Genomic DNA, 21,460 nt, shown 5'->3' with positions numbered 1-21,460 from the left:
CTTTTGGTTCTTAGCCCCTCTCTGTGATTCCCATGGGTTATTCCATGCTTTTTTCCAGCCTGAGCTGTGCTGCTGAAGATCTGCCATGTTTCACACTAAAGACAGCTGCATTTCTGTGGCAGAAAAAATGGTGCTGGTGTCCTGTGGGTAATTTTAGTGTCTTTCTAAACAAGATATCAGTGTAGAATGGTCTGAAGGTGATGCTCCAGAAACACAGGGCTTGCAGAGTATCACTGAGGGAGAAACTCATTGCAGGATTGAACTGGAACGACTGATAATGAATTACAAGTTCAATAAGGAAAGCTGGCCCTTCACTCCATTAAGGTTTGTTATTGATAATGAAGATGTCACATTTTGCATCCAATCTGCTGAGAAGCAGCACCCAGGAGGGAGGGAAAGGAGCCTGTGAGTTATTTCTGGAATGCACACACGGAGGTTCAGGGTCAGAGAGCAGCAGGTTACGCTGAGGCTGCTCTCCAGAGACTCCACCAACACGCTGTGGTAATTTCTGCACAATTTCAAAAGATGTTGAGAAGGTTAAATAAACAGAAATCAGATTAAAAGGGGAAGGACTGCCTAGTAAAGCAAAATGCAGAGTAATTAAAAATGACTTGGCCAAAGGAAGACAGGGAGGGGTCTGCAGCTCTGGGCAGACTCTAAAATACTTGGCAGTAGTGAATGAGCTATGATATTTCATCTGGATATAAATATGAACTTCTGGAAAGAGTTAAGGAAAGAGATGTATCTCAAGGGCTCCTGATGATCATTTATTGAATTATGTGATCTAGCACCTGGAAAGGATCATTGTTGATACTGAATGCACCACCTTGAGGAACCAAAGTCAACTCTATTTGTGTCAGTCGAGTGATCCCCTAAGAAGTCACGTCTGTTGTCATCCCCTTGGTTCTGCTCCACACATCACGGCGTTCCTGACCTTCCAAAATACCAGGCTTGCTCCCCTGTCACCTAATCTGTTTATCAGCTCTTCTTGGACTTCCTTCACCAGGTTTGTTGGGTTCCTTCCCTGCAAGCAGTCGCTTTTCACATGTTCCTGGGGCTGCGTGTTCAGCTGTGAAACATTTCAGAGGTGATAAAAATATTGACAGGTGATTTGCATCAAGGTGAAAAAGCTCTTCAGGCATACTTATGGGGTGAAATTAAAGACATGTTTCTACTGAAATTTAGTTTGCAGTGTGGACTCCTCAAGTTCAGAGATTCTTGGATTGGGATGGTGTTTATTCAGGCACATTACAGGAACTAAACTGCCTCCATGAATTGAAATTCAATTTTTATCAACTCTGATAATGATGTTTTTTCCATTGGAGCACTCCCTTGGGTTTGCCTGGGTTTTCCTGCCTTGCTCACCATCTCACCGAGCCCCAGGCAAGCTCTGGTGTGTTTTGGGTTCCCTGAGGAGCATGGAGGTGCCCAGCTCCCTCTCCCTGATGCTGCTGAGAACAGGTGGCCTCCCTCGGGGTCACCGGGTATATTTAGGGATGAAACTCGAGCGGGCTGGAGCCAGATTGGCTGTGTGGGCCACCCACGTCACCAGGAGCCACCAAACCCCTCGCTCTCACCCGGTGCTGCTCAGGAGGGAACACTGGAGAGCCTTTGCTCCAAAGGATATTTACTGCATGTCGCTGGTAAGAACATTTTTAATGCATGTCACTTCTTTTCCTTCCAAGAGGATCTTGAGCTCTTTCCCCATGGTGTAGATTTTTGGGAATACTTGTGCTTTGCCCATGGGAGTCAGGTTTTCTGTCTGAGTAACTCGGTGCAGACTGGAGGAGAAGACCTGGGATGGGGTTTGGAAGTGTGGCTGAAGGTTGTAACAGGTTGAAGGGATTGTTTTTATATGCAAACCCCACTTCTTGAGTTTATCCATGCATCTCTGCCCACTGTTTCATGACTTGTCACTCATTATTTGAGTTATTCTTCATTTATTTTAATAGTTAACAACGCGGTTTTCCCAGTTAGTTTTTTGGCCATTTTTCTCAGCCCATTGGGACTAAAAAGGGCCAGTATTCCATGTTCCTATATTTAACCTGCATGACTTGACTTCCCTTGCCTCAGAAGGAATTGCAGTTTAGCCAGCTCAACACAACTGCCCTGTCAGTTGGCAGGATTAGCTTACACGGCAAATATCCCTGGACTCAGGAGCAGCTGTTCCAAAGCCTCATCCCCTCCCAACATTAGAAACAGGGCTGCAGAGCCCGGTGGAAAATTGTAGCTTTGCCTCACAGCAAAATCAGGGTGTTCATTAATTTGTTCAAAGGTTCTGACACTCATCTCGCTTTTTACTTCAGCCAACTCTATGGATTTTCATCTTTTCCAGGTCTGAAGAAATAGAGAGGAAAAAGCCACAAGAGCTTAAAAATCAAACCCCAGAGCATCTCCGTAGGCTGATGCTGGGAAGACAGAAATTGCCTCATTAACCTAAGGTCACTGAAAAAAATATTTACAATATTTTTCTGCATTATGCTCTTACTTATGAATGAATGTAGTAGAATATAAACCTCCCATTCAAATGGGAGCTTGAATGATATAATGAAATAGCATAGAATAGTCACAAAGAAAAGAACAAAAGGCTTCAAATAATTCTTTCTAATGAAAATATTACATCATGTTTCAAGAGATCTCTTAATTTTCTCTTTTATTTATCTATTTTATTTTATTTTTATTGGATCCAGTGTTGATGTTATAACTGGAAGGAAGTATTTGACCAAAATTGTAATTTATATTGAAACTTAATCCAATGTTTTTCCATAAAAGTCCAAGTAATGCCAGATCCCAACTTTATTCAGGGTCTGACTAGTTACTAACCATGACCCCAAGTGCTTTATGAGCCAGACTTGTAGCTTCTGATGGTACCTTCAGTCATGGGCTAATACTGTTTATTCACATTTTCACCTGCTGCATGACCAGTGAGTGGGGGAGACACAGAAGCAAACCTTCAGAATGGAGGAAGAAGAATATGAGGAAGTTGTGGAGGTAAGAAGAAAATGTGAGAATAGAAATGTTGTTTCCTGCCTTGTGACTGTGACTGAATACTTTAATCACCTTGTTGAGGAGCAGAGGTTGCTGTTTGCTGTCTGAAGATTAGGGATGATTAGATATCTATTAAATGGTCTCATCAGTAAAACAACAACAACAACAGTTGCTATCAGTGGAGCAAAGTCTCCTGGCTCCTGTCATAGTTTCTCAGTTTAAATAAGGACTGGAACCATCCCACACTCACTGTGCAAGGTTTTCTGATTACTCCCAGTGTAATTTTAGATGCACTGGGCCAGCTCTTTTCCCTCCTGGCTTGCCCTCTGTCACCCAATCCATGCTGGGTGGATTTGGAAGCCCCTTTCTAGCCCTGCCTCTGCAGAAATGCAGCACCTTTGTGTCACCAGGAGACCACAAACCAATTTAGCCTGAGCCTGCTGCAGAGATGAGCCAGGTTTAAGTGGCAGGACAAGGGAGGAGGACTTTAAACTGACAGGGGGTAGATTTAAATTAGGCACCAGGAGGAAATCCTGCCCTGTGAAGGTGGGGAGGCTGTGGCACAAGGTTGCCCAGAGAAGCTGTGGCTGCCCCTGGATCCCTGGAAGTGTCCAAGGCCAGGTTGGAGCAGTGGGAGGTGTCCCTGCCCATGGCAGGGGTGCATCTTTAAGGTCCCTTCCAACCCAGGGCATTCCATGATTCTATATCCATGGAGGTGCACCACAGATTAATTTGCCAGCAGCTCATTTAAACTCGCAGTTAGAGGCTGAATTATTGAATCTCAGGAAACTGAATTAAAAATTCCCCAGGAAATGGGCAACCCACAGCTGGAACCACTGGAACAATGAAACTACACGAAATTAGCAGTGTGCTGTTACTCATTGCATTGCCACTGCTCTGCAATTAATTTATGTGCTATGAAATACATAAAGTCTTGTAAAAAATCACTCAGTGTTTGAGGAAAAGAGCGAGAGTATAAATGTGAACATCCTACAACTCATTGCCACCACATTATTGATTTCAGGTGCAGCGAGGGCACTGCCAGCTCCATATATTTCAAATAGTGAATGAAGTAAAGCCAAATGATTTGCCAGAGTAATTAAATGCATTTTGCAAAATAGGTGTCACCACTCATAAAGTCGATTTTAAAGACATCTTACTACCTAGCTACAATGACACCAACCCTTCATTAAATTTCATTCCCACGTTACTTGTAATTGCCTTTATGTTTCCTGTGCATTGTGTGCTCTCTGTAGTGGATATTTATTTGCTTCATTGTTTATTTATTCCAGCAGAGGTTATGGTATTTTGGGCTTTTTGTTCACACAGCCCCGTTTCATCCTTTATTTTTAATTTTCAATGACCACCTTGCTGTAACCACATCCCTTGGGCTGAGGAGGCACTGATTTAACAGCTTCCCTTGGGATATTCACGGTGAGATGCTAAATAAATGAGGAACAACAGCATCTGGTACAGTTTTAAGCCTTCCCAGAATTTTCCTAATTCCTGCATCAATCCAGGATTTTAAACCTACAAGTTCTATCAGAAATTCATCTTCTGAAAGAGAAGGACACGATCATTGAGTGGTTGAGGCATTGCCAAGGATTTTAAGATGCTATTTTTTAACTTTCTCTGGAATTATGAGCCATTACTTGATGTTGTAGCTGTCTTGGGATGTGCAAAAATCCACAGTGAGTGATACAAACATTTCCTTCTGAGTTACTTGAGGTTTTTGGGAAGACTTTGTGTAAAGTTTGTGGAAGATTTTGCAAAGGGGTTTGTGGAAGGTTTAGCGGAAAACTTCTGGAAGGTTTTGCGGAGGATTTTCTGGAAGGTTTTGCAAAGGGTTTTGTAGAAAGTTTGTGGACAGTTATGTAGAAAGTTTAAGGAAGATTTTGTAGAAAGTTTGAGGAAGATTTTGTAGAAAGATTGAGGGCGGTTTTGTAGAAAGTTTGTGAAAGGTTTTGTGGAACGTTTGAGGAAGATTTTGTAGAAAGTTTGAGGGCGGTTTTGTAGAAAGTTTGTGAAAGGTTTTGTAGAACGTTTGTGAAAGGTTTTGTAGACAGTTTGAAGGTTTTGTAGAAAGTTTGTGGACAGTTTTGTAGACAGTTTGAAGGTTTTGTAGAAAGTTTGAGGAAGGTTTTGTGGAGGTTTGTGGAAGGTGCCGTCGAAGGTGGGTCCAGCATGGAAATCACCTCAGAACAGCCAATATGTCACAGCTTGGGAAGTACAGCTTGGTCACTTGAAGTAACTTTGAGGAAGAGCTCTCAGAAAGGGGCTTACATTGCAACGAGGAATTTTTTCGCTTCAAAGATTTTTCCGTTCCCGCAAGCTAGGCAAGCGACCCCAAGCAATTACCGCTCGGAGGAGATTTTCCAACACAAACCCCGCATTCTTCCACTTAGCCTTTGTGCCAGTGAAGCCGACCCCGCACACGGCGGGTGCTGTTCCTGCAGCAATGTTTTTTAAAGTTTTTTTCCGTGTTTTCGGAGCGGGGCAGGTGCGGCAGGCCGCGGCCTGCGCGCTCCCCTCACGCCGCCGCCATTTCCGCGCGACGGCGCCACCGCGCGGCCGCGGCCGGGAAGTGACAGACCGGCAATTAATGATAAACAAATCCCACAACATCAAATAAATCCGACAAAACCCGCACAACCCGAGGCTGTTTCCCATTGTGCTGTGGGTTATTCCCTATGAGCAAAGCCCGATCTTTCAAGGGGTTCCCCCTGAGCCTCCTTTTCTCCAGGCTCCCTTTCCCAGCTCCCTCAGCCGCTCCTTTCCCAATTCTTTTTGTCCCGGCTGGAAAAGATGCTCCGTGGTGCTCACAAACAAGCCAGAACTGGTGGAAAATGCAAAGATCAAGCGCTGCAGTGAGCGTGGGACAAAGGAGCTGAAGATACAGGGAGCAGTGAGCAAAATAAATGGAATTATCGCAGGTTTTGGAAGAGCAGGATTGGGGCTGCTCGGGGAAAATCCTGTGGGAAGCAGCAAAGGCACCCAGGGTAGTTGGGTGATTTTCCCCGAGCACACAAAGTGCAAAAATCAAACAGCAGAAGGATGGAGTGGAAGAACACAGAGCTCTTGACTGCAGAAAATGACACTTAAAAAAAAAAAAAAAAATATATATATATATATATATACTGAAGGTGGAAGCAGGAGCAGACAACTTGGAAGAAACAAAGATTTAAAACATTCCAAACTCCATTCCTATATCCATGGGCAGCTGGATTTGGTCTTCAAGAAAGACAAGAAGGAAGATCCAGGCTGGTCAAACTCTGTTCTTTGGGAAGGCTGTGGAGCAAATCTTTCGAAAAGTTATTTTTAAACACATGAAGGACGTGAAGGTCGTGTGGAGAAGTGAACATCGAGTTATCAAGAGCAATCTATGGCTGATGAACCTCATTAATTTTTATAATGAGTTCACAGCTGCTGTGGACAAGGGGAGAGCAGTGAAGGTTGCTGGGCTGCTTTTGGGACAAGTCCCGTTGTGGTTTTATCCCCAAATTTATGAGATGTGGGGGGATAATGGGCAGTAAAATGGGTGAAAAATCAGCAGGCTCAGAGTTGTGATCAGCAACGAAGTTTAGCCAGCAACCAGGAATTATTGGTGTCCTTGTAAAAATAACCCTGAGGACAACAGTCATTGGTGTCACCAAATAAAAAACAGGAAAATCCGGTGTTTTAAACTCTGATTCTTTTAATGTGGTTGTCAATGTCTTCCCTCTTGTGGGTAAAATTAGATAATAATCTTTCATTAATTATTTGGACAATTATTTGTTGGGGATTGTATGGAATAAAAATCCGATCCTTAATGCAAAATTTGAACAGATATTCAAAATTACGAAATGACTCCATATAAAATCCTGTTTCTCCAGCAATGTGTTTTAAAACAGCTCCACAGAAGCTGCAATTTGCTGATCTGGCCTAACAATGATGGTTTTTCTCTTTTTTTTTTTTCCAAAGTACTACATTGAGGAGACAGTTATTGAGGAGGGTGAGCCACACGAGGTAAAGGTCCCTGTCATGCTGCATGTAGCACAGAAATGCATGTAATTAACATGAAACACTAAATTAGCAGCTTTTTGTATTCTGAGGTTGAATTTTTCATGTTAAACACACAAATATCAGTGAGCAATTGCTGCTTAATACTTTATTTTTGCTTCATGTATCAGTTCTGTTCACTTTGTGTAATTTCGCTGAAAAAAAATTACAGATTTGCAGATTTTTCATCATGTCACTGGTAACAAATATTTGGGTCACCAAAGAGTGATTGCCATAATTTAAAATTTTTCTTCTAAAAGAGCTGTAGCCCAACTCTCTGCTGTGTTATGGTGAAACATTCTTTATGACATGGGCTCATGCAGAAACAGAAATTATTAGTTGTGTAATTCTTGGTGCATTTTCAGCTCTGTCTCATTGATGCAAATAACTCTCAGAACTCTGGCCTTCATGAATTCCTTTCTAAAGGCAATTTTTTATAAAGCTAATTGATACCAAACAAAACCTGACACTTATTTGGGTGGTTTTGGAGCACGTTTTTTAATTGTGGTAATTATTTTTAGATGCTTTTCATTAGAATCTTAGTATAAAACTACTGCTTGCAGCATGACTGTGTTGAAAAAGCATTTAAATTGATTGGAAATGAATGCATGTAGAGCAGAGGCAGCTGGAGCCCCGCTCTCCCAGACCCTCTGGAGAATAATTCCATGAGTTTGATGCAGGACCCAGCCAGAGAGCTCATTCCTTGTGGGTTTTTTAGGGTGGGTGATGGATTGGGAGCACAGTGGTAATCCCAGTAGGAAAGTGTCCCTGATTTTCTGTTTCTATGTGGATCTGGATGAGAGCAGAGGATCCTTTCACCATCTCAGGGGGGTGAAAAACACATCATAACGAACTTTTACAGCTATAAAACAAGGGATCATTGAAATTTTTTAATTTCCAAGTGGTCATTGAGACTATGAGCACAAACTACTCAGGTCCTGAGACCACCAGCACCACCTATACAGCTGAGCACTCCCAGCTCAGAGGGGTGAAAATCCTCATCCTAATGAACTTTTACAGCTATGAAATGAGTGATTACTGAATTTTTTTTAATCTCCAGGTGGTCAGAGACCACCAGCACAGACTACTGATGGTATCACTGAGACCACCAGCACCACTTATACAGCTTAGCATACCCAGCTCAGAGGGGTGAAAATCCTTATCCTAACTAACTTTTACAACTATAAAACAAGTGATTATTGAAATTTTTTAATCTCCAGGTGGTCACTGAAACCATCAGCATGGACTACTCAGGTCCTGAGACCACCACAACCACCTATACAGCTGAGCACTCCCAGCTCAGAGGGGTGAAAATCCTTATCCTAACAAACTTTTACAGCTATAAAACAAGTGATTATTGAATTTGTTTAACCTCCAAGTGGTCACTGAGACCATCAGCACAGACTACTCAGGTCCTGAGACCACCGGCACCACCTACACAGCTGAGCACTCCCAGCTCAGAGGGGTGAAAATCCTTATCCTAATGAAGTTTTACAGCTATAAATTATTATTGATTTTTTTTTTTTTAATTTCCAAGTGGTCATTGAGACTATGAGCACAAACTATTCAAGTCCTGAGACCACCAGCACCACCTATACAGCTGAGCACACCCAGCTCAGAGGGGTGAAAATCCTTATCCTAACAAACTTTTACAGCTGTGAAACGAGTGATTATTGAAATTTTTTAATCCCCAGGTGGTGACTGAGATCACTGAGACCATCAGCACTGACTACTCAAGCCCTGAGACCATCACCACAACCACCACCTACACAGCTGAGCACACCCAGCCCCCTGGGGAGGATGCAGCCCCTCCTGTCAGGAAAAAGACAATCCGGACTAAAGTGGACCCATCCAAGTTTTTGACACCTTACCTGGAACACAGCAATAAAATGAAGGACTTGTTCAGCGAGGTAGGTTGTCTCATATCTCATTTCTTGGGTAACACCAACTTTAAAACTGTTTTAGAGGGGTTGTTTGATAGTTATAGTGCAAATAACTGGGTTTATCAGTGGGGAGAATGTAATAAATTAGAGGTGATCCAAGTTAGAGATGGATTTTTTCCTGTTGTGTCAGATGGAATAGACTCAGCTGAAATAAGCATAAGTGCAAATGCAGTTGAATAATTTTAGTTTATATTATTGAATATTGCCCCAAATTCCTGTCCTAACCAGATAAATATGGCAACAATTGCTAATACAGTTCTGTCAGAGCTCAGGGATATATCTTAATTGTTTTTATCATTATTTTCTTCCAGAACAAGTACAAAGAAAAATTCAGAAAAGAAAGAGGAAAGCCATATGCTTCCACAGTTGATACCCCAGAAATCCGGAGGATCAAGAAAGTGCAGGACCAGCTCAGTGAGGTGGGTAACACTGCATTTCCAGGTTCAATGAAGTGTGAAATGTCATTATTGTGTTGTTTTTTTAAAAAGAACTCAGCTTTGCTGTAGATTCCATGGATTTTGTGCCCTGTTCCAGGTTAAGTACCGCATGGCTGGGGGAATTGCCAGAACCATTTGCCACGTGGATGAAAAGGCCATGGATATAGAACATGCAAAGAAAGTGTCACAGCAAGTGAGCAAGGTGAGTGACTTCTGACTTTCCCAGCACTGCTGGAGCCTGAGGTTACTGATCAGAGCAAAGTTTTGAACTCAGGGTGCTAAAGCAACGTTTATGCTACGTTAGGGATAGCAGAGAAGTTGGTAAGGCAAATATAAATATAATATTAAATATTTCCAGTTGCTCTATTCAGATGTTACTGCTGTAAACATTTTTTAAATGATGGAGTGACCAACTTGCTGATCTTTCCTTCCAGGTATTATATAAACAGAACTGGGAGGAGAATAAAGACAAGTACCTGCTTCCCCCTGATGCTCCAGAGCTTGTGAATGCAATAAAAAACACAGCAATGTTCAGCAAGGTAACAATAAATAACCACAGGTCTCAGCAGCTGAAGTGAAAGAAGCTTTCAAAGCCAGAGATGAATTAATAATGAGCATTCTGGCATTTTTCTTGTAGAAACTCTATACTGAAGACTGGGATGCAGACAAAACATTGTTTTATCCCTACAATGACAGCCCAGAGCTCAGAAGGGTGGCCCAGGCTCAGAAGACTCTGAGTGATGTGAGTATCAAAGCAGGGCTCTTGGGTTATGCTGTAACCTGGGACATGCCATGGGCTTTGATTGGATATAAAAGCTTCATCATGGAACAGAAAATAAAAGTGTGTTAAGGAGGCTCTGATAGTAGTGGTATTTCATAGAAAAATATGTACTTGATGTTAGAGTACAAAGCAGAGCATGTTAGAGGATAAATCCACTGGCAGTTTGATGCTGGATTAGGAAAGAATGAAATAATTTAAGTCAGTAAGAAGACCTCGAGTATCTCCCCAAATGCAGAAACTCTCAGGGTTGTCTCCAAGTCCAGTTCACTCTTGTAGGTCTGCAAATATTTCTCTAAAACAGTGATAAGAAAAATCAGGAATTGGTGGGGCTGGGACTTGCTGATATTTAGATACACAGAACTCTTCAACAGGGGATTTCAGCTCTCACTGAAGATTTCAGTGAATTTTGCAGTGAAGTTCCCTGGTAATACACAGATTAAAGAATTCTTTCATGAATGTGGTGGGAGCAGAGCTGAAATGCTGTGATGCTCAAATAAATGTTTATTTCCTCCACCCTTTCAGATTGTCTACAAAAAGGGGCACGATGAAAGGAAAGCAAAATTCACCTCTCTGCCAGACCCCCCTGATGTGGAACAAGCCAAGAAGGTGTCACGGCAGCTGAGTGATGTGAGTAGAACCTGCTCCCAAACCCCAAAAAAGGGACCTAAGGAAAGGGAAGGCAAAAGGAAAAACACACAGGAACACCAACTTTTGCTGGAGAAACTGGGACCAAGTTGCATAATCTTGGAAGTAGGGTTTTAACTCCATTCAGAATTTAACTATTATTATTTTTTAAAAATTTATTTTATTGTGTATTGAAAATTATCTGCATTTTAAGATTAGAGAATTGCAGTGTTCAGTCATGGTGGAGAAACCGCTAAGAAAATTGCACTGAACCCGTTTGTAAGGTGCAATAATTAATTTAGAGAAAATTTCTTTAATCTTGTCTTTTCATAGCTTAACAGCTAAATTGTCATCAAAAAAACTTTATAACATGTAAAAAAAGGGGATTGTACCATAATTCTTTGAAATTAATAAAATAATAAACTTTGTAGGTATCTCCAAAACTATAAAATATAGATTTTTTTAAAGTTTATTTTTGGCATATATGTTCTTTAGCAATGTTTAAAAACCATTGGAGAAGTTTTATTTTCTGTGGTAAGTAATGCAACTGTGACTGAAAATGCACCTGGAATACAGTTAAAACTCAGGCAGGTGTTTTGTTGTTTGACAAGCTCTTTAAACTTTTAATACTTGATCTCTGTGAACTTGAATAAATAAAATAGAAATCACAAATACCAGGTAATTAAAGGGTTTGCTTATAATCAGTTCCAGCAGCAATATCAGTAAATTCTGACTTAATGGGCAGTGTCCTGATATTATGTGACCAGGAAGAAAACAGAACTAAAGGAGCATATTAGAGATGATTTATTTATCCTTTTTAGTCAGGGAAGGTACTAAGAGAAAAGACTTAACACTGAAATGATTTGGTTAAATCATATTTAAGATGTTTTTAACCATAACTGCTAAAATAGCTGTAAGACAGGTGTCAGCTCTAAAAAGACAACTTTGAAAAATGAATGTGTCAAGTGAAAATAGAGCTGTGTCTTGGGGACTCAATGTTACTGTTTTGTTTCCTCACAGGTTATTTACCATGAGGACTACAAAAACAAAATCAAAGGCAAGTGGAGTCAAACTCCGTGCTATGATGTGGCAATCGCAAAAATGAATGCAGAAAATCTGAGCATGGTGAGTGAATCCTGCAGCAGATCTCCAACAGCTTTATCCCTGTTTGTGTTCATGTGGAAAACACTGAGGCTCCATTTGTGGCACTGCTTGTTTCCTAAATAATCATCATGTAGATGTCTAATTTATAACTGGTGATATTGTTTTCTGTTTGTTCCTGACAGAGGAAATACCAGGAAGACTTTGAGAACATGAAAGACCAAATCTACTTCATGCAGACTGAAACTCCAGAGTATGAAGCCAACAAACGAGCTTCAGAAAACGTCAGCAAGGTGAGGGACCTGTGTGCCACGTGTTCAGCCTGGGAGCAGTTCTGAACTCACAAGTTTTGGTGAAATTGTTTTGGCATGAACTTCATGGTTCTTTGCCACCATGAGTTAAATAACAGGGGCATTTTTCCTGGTAAGAAATTGGAGATTTTATCATAGAATAGATTCATCTCATGAAATGGTCTGGGTGGGAAGGGACCTTAGAGATCACCCAGGGCCACCCCTGCCATGGGCAGGGACAACTTCTACTGTCCCAGAGTGCTCCAAGCCCCATCCAAACACTTCCAGGGATAGGGCAGTCACAGCTTCCCTGGGCAATCACAGGTTAGTGAGCATTTGGCTTTTAATACTGATTTTTAAAACCTCTTTTTTTTTCCCTTTTTATTCTTTCAAGTTCAAATACAGAGCAGACTATGAAAAGAAAAAAGCTATTGCAGATTACAATGTGCTCCCTGCTACAGAGAACCCATTGCTGCAACAACTAAAAACTGCAGGAAATATTCTGAGTGACGTGAGTATTGTCAGTGTGCAGCTGCATCATTTTCAGTCTTGTGCCAGCAACCACACTCACCATTTCACCACAAGGCTTCTCCTTTGGATCCTGCAGTATTTTTGGTTTTGTAGACCCATATTTGTCATGAGGTAGCACCAGCCAGAACAGTGCAGGTAAAGAATTAATTCTCCACAGATGAGTGGCATGTGGATGGCTAATTAGTGGATAGTTCATTTGGATCCTTGTGGCTAATGAATCACAAGAGGACAGTTCTTCCCTTACTGTTTTAAGGAATTTCAGCTAATAATGATAATATATGTGGTACTTCTACACATTTTGATATTATATCACTGTAATGGTCTTCTCAATTCCTCTTTTATTTGCATGAATAGACATTGAATATTTCTCAGTGTCAGAAGTTCAAAAACTATTAGCCAGACCTTTCTGTCTTCCCTTACAAACCTAAAAAAAGTTATTTTAAAAGACCATTGGGAAAACAGTGCCATCTGTTTCTCAGTCCTGTGGGAAAGCTTTTCTTTGGAACTGTTTCTCTGTTTTACTCTTGTCATTTTTAACGTGATGGGGGTGGCTTGCAGTGAAATCTCTTGCATGATCTGGTATCATTTGATTTGCAGAAATTGTACAAAGAAGCCTATGAACAGTCCAAAGGAAACAGGATGAATTACTGTGAGACACCCAAGTTCCAGACTGATGCTGCTCTGAAGAACTTTAGTGATGTAGGTGTTCCATTTGGGCTTTATCCTTCACTGCTGACCCTCTTCATTACTTCTGCTTCTCAACTCATGGTTATTTTGGCAGGTAAAATATAAAGATGCATATCAGAAGAATATTTTGGGGCACTACTTGGGCAGCTTTGAGGACCCACATCAGATCCACTGCATGAAGGTTGAAGCCATGAAAAGTGATGTAAGTGTGGGAATGGTTCTGTTCTCCCCATCACTGGCAGTTTAGACAAAGCTCAGTTGTGGCTCCTTACTGAACGTTGCTCTTGTTCCTAGAAAAATTACAAAGCAGATTATGAGGAGGAAAAGACCAAGTGCTACTTCCCTCAGACCATAACTCAAGAGTATGAAGCAATCAAGAAGTTGGAGCAATGTAAAGATGTGAGTACAGGACAGCAGTTGTTCACCACAGAAAAATTAACTGAGTGATCCCTGCTAACATCAATGATTATCAGTTTAGCCTCAAAACCTTATGTGACTTTAAAAAAAAAAAATTCTTCATCTCTATTTTAGGGCCTTTTGTGACATCTAGTGATCAAAAACAGACATAGCACAATCCTTTTTATAACAAACCCATAAAATGAGAGTAATAGTACCAAAATGAAGAATGAACCTCAAGCATTCACCTGCATAAATCAATATTTTTAAAAATAAATACTTTAAAACTAATTAATTTATTAATAATTTTATTATTTTATCAAAACTTGAAAAATACTTCATATGTATTTTCTACAAATATTTTTTTATCTTCTTTCAGTACACCTACAAAAAGCATCCTGATCAAACCAAATTCACTTCAGTGACCGACTCTCCAGTACAAAAGCAAGCAGAGATCAACAGCAAACAACTGAGTGATGTGAGTAAACTTTGGAAACACTCTGACATTCCCAATTTCTGCCCTGTGCCCACCTTCACTTCATCCTCCTGAAATAATTGTGTAGGTGGCTGTATGTACTCACAATTTTATTCCAGCAGAACATCACGTGGAAATCAGATTTTCTAAAAATAATTTTCCAATTCACAGTCTGTAATTTGGGCTACTAAATATCTTCCTTTCTTTTTCTTTGCAGATATTGTATAAATCCAAAGGGGAAGAAATTATTCACAAGTACCACCTCCCTCCTGACGTGCCCCAGTTCATCCAGGCTAGAGTTAATGCCTACAACATCAGTGATGTGAGTATATTTTGAATTTCAACACCACGAAGCTCTCCACTGATGGTATCAGTTTCATTGTCTTTGTGATGTTAATTTTTTGGGTGGCATTATCAGCCTTCCAGGAATGAGATAAAGACTGAAATCTCCCTGCATAGCCTTGGAATTTTAATAGTCTGGTCAGACTGATAAAAAAAAAAAAACCAGCCAGGCTGCTTTCTCCAGTCGCTTTAGAGCAAAAAGCCTGAGTTTGAAGCTAACAGGAAAAAAATTCTGCAAGTTCAGTCAAATGGAAAAGGGTTTTGCATAAGAAAGGGCAGAAATGCCACTGATAAGAGTGCAAAAAATGCTTGTGGACTTCATTACTATCTTTGTAGTAGATTTATTTATTGTAATAGAACTGTAGTGTGTGTACAGGCCAACATTTTTTCCTTGAGATTACATGGGCTAAACTGGGTATTTTAAATCCTGTAATAAAATCTCCTGTAATAAAAACATGGGCTTAAACTCTTTATTAGAATTGCTATTCCTGACACTGCAACCTCTTCTCTTTTTCCCCTCCAAGGCTAACTACAAAGCAGACTGGAAGAAAACCCTTTCCAAAGGCTATGATCTGAAACCAGATGCCATTCCAATTATTGCTGCTAAAGCTTCTCGGAATATTGCAAGTGATGTAAGTAGGATTTACATCCAGTGGATGTAAACACTCTGCATTTCATTTTTATTATTAACTCCTGCATTTCATTATTTATTATGTGCTGGAGACCTGTTCTTCTGCTTCAGTAAAAGGTTACAAGTGACTCTTCATTCCTCTCTTACACATCCCCAATTGAATATTGGATATTGAATTGGTTGGTGAGGCTGTTCAGTAATTTATTGTTATTATAGTCTTAATTAAAAGCTGAATGTCCCTGGGAGCTGCAAGCCTCAATGACAATGGTGAGGGAGAGCTTTGTAGCTACAGGTGTAGGTTGAGATATGTACCAGGTGTCAAGACAAGCTGGAAAATCCAATAATCTTCTTTTTTTGACCTAAATAATCCTGTGCTGTCATAAAAACCACTTACGAGGTTATAGAATGAACTGCAGCATTCATACTTTGAAACTCAGTGTTTTAAACCCATCCAAAGTGTGTTTTCTCCTTCCCAAGTGGGTAAAACTGCTTTTCCTTTGTCTCTAGGTCAAGTACAAGGAATCCTACGAGAAAGAAAAAGGCAAACAGGTCGGGTTCCGGAGCCTGCAGGATGATCCCAAACTCGTTCACTACATGAACGTGGCCAAAATCCAATCAGATCGGGAATACAAGAAGGATTATGAAGTCACCAAGACCAAATATCACACTCCCCTGGATATGTTCAGTGTGACAGCTGCCAAGAAAGCCCAGGAAGTGGTGACCAACACTGGCTATAAGCAGCCAATTCACAATTACACCCTCCTGCCTGATTCTGTGAACCTGGAGCTGTCCAGAAACGTGATGCAGCTTCAGAGTGATGTATGTCATCCATAATCAGCTCCATTTTTAATTCTCATCATGGCTGTGAGACATCATTAAGCTTTTAAGGCTAAAAAATTAATTCATATAGTCCAATATGTATTATATATTGGGATGTAAGTGACTGTTCTGGAACCATTTATTTTCCAAACATTATCACAATTATATGTAGCTTTTAAGTTCTAGGAAATGTATCTAGCAAGTAACAACTTTTTTATTATCTCTCTATATTTGACATATTCCCAGCAAATGAGCATGTTTTACTAATTGATGTATTTTTGTATTCAGATTTTAATTACTGTTAATTTACTTCTCCTAAACACTGACTCTATCATACTTAAATTTTAATTAAATATAAGTCACCCCTCAAAAATGAATGACCAGGGGAAGTTCTAAGGCTTTTCCTGTTTTATGTGTATATACACTCATTTGTCTTGCCTCACTGTGTTTTCCTTGTTTATTTATGAAAAGAATCTGTACAAATCTGACTTCAATAACTGGCTGAGAGGAGTTGGCTGGGTCCCAATTCAGTCACTGGATGTAGAAAAGGCCAAGAAAGCCTCAGAAATTCTCAGTGAGAAGAAATACCGCCAGCATCCCGACCAGCTCAAGTTCTCCATCCCCACAGATGCCATGGAGCAAGTGCTGGCAAAGCAAAATGCCAAGACCATGAACAAGGTGGGAAATTGTTGGATTGACCTAAAGTTGGGGTCTTTGCCTTGCAAAGTTGTGGGGCAAGGTGCATTCCCACTGGAATTATTAAAATTTCCAATGGGTGCCCAGTTCCTTGGTTGAGACTGGACAGTGAGAGATCATGGTGAGCCTCTGCTCTTAATTAAGGAAGTTTCATTTTCTGTTTCTAAAGATTAAGGATTTATTCTCCAGATCTATAGTGTTTTGATATTCCTTTTTCTGGAGGATGTATTCACAATAAGAGAACTGCAGAAAACCTGGAATTCTGTCGGTTTTTCCTGGAAAGTGGAGTTCTTTACACTTGTCTCTACTATCCATGACACCCTGATCCTTATTCCTTGTTTTCCATGAAAGGAATGTCTGTAAAGATAAATTCTACTTCTCATTAATGCAGGGAAGAACACAGATTGGAAATTTCCAGCTTCAATATTTATTAATTATCAAAACATACTTTGCAAATATCTCACAACACTAAAGAATGGAGGAAGGTAACATTGTCCCTCAGCAGCTCTGAGGAATATTTCTAGGAAATATTTGTTGCAAATGAGCAGAACAAAAGCAAACTCTTATTTTATGAGTTCAGTACCTTTTCAATGCTAAAAATTCCTTTGTAATTGCAGAGGCTGTACACAGATAAATGGAACAAAGAGAAGACCAGCATCCATGTGATGCCAGACACCCCAGAAATTCTGCAGTGCAAAGTGAACCAGATGACAATGAGTGATGTGAGTGCTCCTGGTGGGCATTCAGTGCCTCGCTGACATTTTATTGTTTGAAAATACCTGACTTCAGAGTTCTGCCTTCATCACACCTGTTCTCTTTCACATCTGGTCTTAGAAACTGTACAAAGCTGGATGGGAGGAGGAAAAGAAGAAGGGTTATGACTTGCAGCCAGATGCAATTCCAATAAAAGCAGCCAAAAGCTCCAGGGACATCGCGAGCGACGTGAGTCTGGCTGCGTGATACCATTCCGTGGCTTTATTTCAATTAAATAAACCTGAGATCTTCTGATCTGCTTTTTCAGTGATAAAACAGAGCTTAATATTGCATTTTTAAACTGTGGTTTTTGCTGTTCTTTCTCTTTCCTGCTCTCAGTATAAATATAAGCTGGCCTATGAGAAAGCCAAAGGGAAGCACATCGGCTTCCGCAGCCTGGAGGACGACCCCAAGCTGGTGCACTTCATGCAAGTGGCCAAGATGCAATCTGACAGGGAGTACAAAAAGGGTTATGAGAAGGCCAAGACTAATTTCCACACTCCAGTTGACATGGTCAGCGTGGTGGCAGCCAAGAAAGCTCAGGAAGTGGCTACAAATGCGAACTACAAGAACTTAATCCACACCTACAACGTCCTGCCCGATGCTATGAGCATTGAATTGGCCAAAAACATGATGCAGTTACAAAGTGATGTAAGTAAGAGGTGCTTCAGCCTCTGCACTGTGAATACAAAGGTGCTTAGTTTATGAAAAAACACTGTAAGATAAATAATATTATTTTCGTAGTGAAATTAGGTCAGGTGTCTGCAAAAGTGTAGTAAATTATACAAGTTTTTCAACAATTACAGCTGTCTCATTTTTTTCTAGACTCTGAAATATTAAATTAATGAATTTGAGCTTAGAAATTAGCAACTTTATGAATATTTACTCCTTATGTGTCCCATCAGAAGCAATAATTATGTGCAGACCAAGACAGAAAAAGCTTCACTTTCCCTTAATATATTTTATCTTGTACTTCCAAATTTATAAACGATTTTATGCTTCATAGTGGTTCTTATCTACTTCCTGCCTGCAGAATCAATACAAAGCAGAGTATGATGAAACTATGAAGGGTGTTGGGTGGATCCCACTGGGCTCCCTGGAAGCTGAGAAGAACAAAAAAGCCATGGAAATTGTGAGTGAGAAGAAATACCGCCAGCATCCGGACAAGTTGAAGTACTCTGTTCCTATGGATTCCATGAACATGGTCTTGGCTTTAAATAATGCCAAAATCATGGATGAGGTAAGAAAGTGCTCAGCAGAATTCATTTAAGCTTGTAGAAGTGGGCAACAATCTACATCTGATTAACAATTGTGTATGCAGAGCTTTAGAAAACATGATTTTATTTGGTAGCTAATGAATGAACTTTAAATAAATGGTAAATATTCCTCCCGTGGTAGTAGCACATCACAGTTTGGATTTCAAGTGGAAAATAGTATTTTAAATTGTTTTATTTAATAATAACAGATGCTGAGGTCTTTGTTTTTTTAATCCTTCCAGCACAAGTACAAAGAAGCCTGGGAAGAAGACAAAAAGAAAATTCACATCACCCCAGATATTCCACAGATTGTTTTAGCAAAAGTAAATGCGTTCAATTTAAGTGATGTGAGTATTGTTTGAAACACTGTGACCTTGCTCTTATTTTTTGGTTAGGAATAAGTGAGATGAGAGCATGCAAAAGTCTCACCTTGCTAATCTGTAGAAATTTCACAAAACCTCTTAATTTTCCTTTTCTCTGCTTCCTTCCCCAAAATTAGATACACAGAATTGCCAAGAAAAAGCCATGTTTATAGTCAGGTTGTGAAGTGTTCATGCAGACCATTAATATATAACAGCTGCTAACAAAATACAGTAGACTTTGAGTAGTTCATGTTTGTTACTGTATTTATTATTTTATTTTTCATTTTTTTTATTTCCCCGTGCAGTGGTTTTTTTTTCAGGGTTCAAAATGTAGGTAGCACCTGTCTTTTTGGTAAAAGATGACATTATAGACAGGTTTTGGTAACCAGTTGTTAAATGTGGGCAGAAAGAGACATTTTTATCTCTTTTTATCTTTTAAGATGACATCCCTACAGGTGTAACTTTTCACCAATATTTGTGCATGTGGAAAACATAAATTTTTGCTTTTTTATGAGATGTTTCTTTTTTTTTTCCTTTTGCAGAAAATGTACAGATCTTCATTTGAAGAAACCAGGAAGAAAGGATATGATCTCAGGGCTGATGCTATTCCTGTCAAAGCTGCCAAAGCTTCCAGGGATATTGCCAGTGATGTAAGTTCTTGGGAGGAAAAATGGGCAGGGACAGCTTCCACTATCCCAGGGTGCTCCAGCCTGGCCTTGGACACTTCCAGGGATCCAGGGGCAGCCACAGCTTCTTTGGGCACCCTGTTCTCTCAGAGGGAAGAATTTTCTCCTTAATTTCAAATGAAATGAGTTAAAATCTCTGTTTCTGCTCTCCCCCAGTATAAATACAAATTAGGGTACGAACAAGACAAGGGGAAACTCGTCGGCTTCCGCAGCCTCCAGGACGACCCCAAACTCGTGCACTGCATGCAAGTGGCCAAGATGCAGTCAGACAGGGAGTACAAGAAAGCCTATGAGAGCAGCAAGACTCACTACCAGACACCTTCTGATGCCCTCAGCGTGGTGGCAGCCAAGGAGGCCCAGGACCGCGTCACCAACACCAACTACAAACGCCTGATCCACCAGTACATGCTCCTGCCAGATGCCATGAGCTTGGAGCTCTACAGGAACATGAATCAGATCCAAAGTGATGTAAGTTTTTGGGTTGGTTTTGCGTTAAAAGCAACCAGGGGGGAAGGATGTGCTCAGAAGTTTTTCCATGAGAACTTTCTGTGTAAATTGATGAGACTGATTGGAGGCTGATTTAGTAATTGACAGCCTGAGAAACCAATTAAAGGAGCTGGTTTGCTCCATAAATCACATCAGGCTGTGAAAATAGGAACAGTTTCACAATTTTGCAGATTTTCCATGAAACTGAAAACACAAAAATACTTTATTTTTTTCTCTTAAAAAAAATCCCCATTCCCAAACAACAACAACAACAAAAAAACCCTCCTCTTCCTAAAGTAAACTGAAACAATATTTAAGTAAAAAACTGACTGAAGTGTCTCTGTATGTTGTTGTTAAAAAAGTGTGGGAAGTAAAAGAGAGAATAGTCTAAAAATCTTATCCTAAATTTCTCATTTCCTCTGTATTGTTAATAAAGTTTTTCTTTATACCTTTTTAAGTTTTAAACCTGCCTTATTTTTACTCCTAATCCTTTCTCACAAGAGAAATTAAGTATATTAACATTAACAAACCTAAACTAAACCAAAACAGTTTTCTTTTTGTGACTTTTGTTTTTACATCGTGGCTGCAGTTTGGAAAGAACAGGATTGTTTTTTATGAGCTGTCTTCTTTTTTGTGAGTTTTGTTTTTCCACCATGTCTGCATTTTGGAAAGAGCTGGTTTATTCTGTATGAGCTGTTTGTACATTGTAAACTTTGCTTTTGTGTCCTGTTTGGCAGAACGAGTACAAGCAGGATTACAAGGAGTGGTTCAGGGGCATTGGTTGGAGTCCCATCGGTTCTCTGGATGTGGAGAAGTCCAAGAAAGCCACGGAGATCGCGAGCGATCGGAAGTACCGGCAGCACCCTAGCTTGTTCCCCTTCACCAAACAGAACGATGCCATGGACCTGGTCCTTGCAAAGCAGAATGCAAATATCATGAACAAAGTGAGTACTTGGGGGAAAAGCCAGGCAGGCATTCACATATCACACATTCCAATAGCCACTCTGTAAATCTCTGTCACACCTTTACGTGGCAGTGTTCCCCTAGGAAAAACAACTATCACAGTATCCTCTTTTTTCATTTTTTTTTCTTCAATGAAACAGTTCTTTATAAACAGTTTTGGTTAAAGAAATCTTTT

The 21,460-nt window shown here is 40.2% G+C and overlaps 1 protein-coding gene across 1 annotated transcript in view; it reads left to right on the top strand.

Annotated features, from left to right (window-relative positions):
* Positions 1 to 2,958: 2,958 nt before the first annotated feature.
* Positions 2,959 to 21,460, top strand: part of LOC116999005 (nebulin-like) — a 103,993-nt gene continuing 85,491 nt past the window's right edge. The window contains exons 1-27 of the mRNA XM_033065279.1: positions 2,959 to 2,991; positions 6,949 to 6,993; positions 8,721 to 8,936; positions 9,281 to 9,388; positions 9,504 to 9,608; positions 9,841 to 9,945; positions 10,044 to 10,148; positions 10,710 to 10,814; positions 11,832 to 11,936; positions 12,098 to 12,205; positions 12,597 to 12,713; positions 13,331 to 13,432; positions 13,515 to 13,622; positions 13,715 to 13,819; positions 14,196 to 14,294; positions 14,509 to 14,613; positions 15,158 to 15,265; positions 15,772 to 16,083; positions 16,555 to 16,761; positions 17,397 to 17,501; positions 17,614 to 17,721; positions 17,872 to 18,183; positions 18,566 to 18,772; positions 19,031 to 19,135; positions 19,693 to 19,800; positions 19,993 to 20,304; positions 21,060 to 21,266. Of these exons, the coding sequence (XP_032921170.1) occupies positions 2,959 to 2,991; positions 6,949 to 6,993; positions 8,721 to 8,936; positions 9,281 to 9,388; positions 9,504 to 9,608; positions 9,841 to 9,945; positions 10,044 to 10,148; positions 10,710 to 10,814; positions 11,832 to 11,936; positions 12,098 to 12,205; positions 12,597 to 12,713; positions 13,331 to 13,432; positions 13,515 to 13,622; positions 13,715 to 13,819; positions 14,196 to 14,294; positions 14,509 to 14,613; positions 15,158 to 15,265; positions 15,772 to 16,083; positions 16,555 to 16,761; positions 17,397 to 17,501; positions 17,614 to 17,721; positions 17,872 to 18,183; positions 18,566 to 18,772; positions 19,031 to 19,135; positions 19,693 to 19,800; positions 19,993 to 20,304; positions 21,060 to 21,266 (3,762 nt within the window). The remainder of the gene's footprint in view (positions 2,992 to 6,948; positions 6,994 to 8,720; positions 8,937 to 9,280; positions 9,389 to 9,503; positions 9,609 to 9,840; positions 9,946 to 10,043; positions 10,149 to 10,709; positions 10,815 to 11,831; positions 11,937 to 12,097; positions 12,206 to 12,596; positions 12,714 to 13,330; positions 13,433 to 13,514; positions 13,623 to 13,714; positions 13,820 to 14,195; positions 14,295 to 14,508; positions 14,614 to 15,157; positions 15,266 to 15,771; positions 16,084 to 16,554; positions 16,762 to 17,396; positions 17,502 to 17,613; positions 17,722 to 17,871; positions 18,184 to 18,565; positions 18,773 to 19,030; positions 19,136 to 19,692; positions 19,801 to 19,992; positions 20,305 to 21,059; positions 21,267 to 21,460) is intronic.

This window comes from Catharus ustulatus, chromosome 7, assembly GCF_009819885.2.
Source record: "Catharus ustulatus isolate bCatUst1 chromosome 7, bCatUst1.pri.v2, whole genome shotgun sequence".
NCBI lineage: Eukaryota > Metazoa > Chordata > Aves > Passeriformes > Turdidae > Catharus > Catharus ustulatus.
Note: the sequence above shows the minus strand (reverse complement) of the source record. Positions and strands in the feature narration are given on the sequence as shown.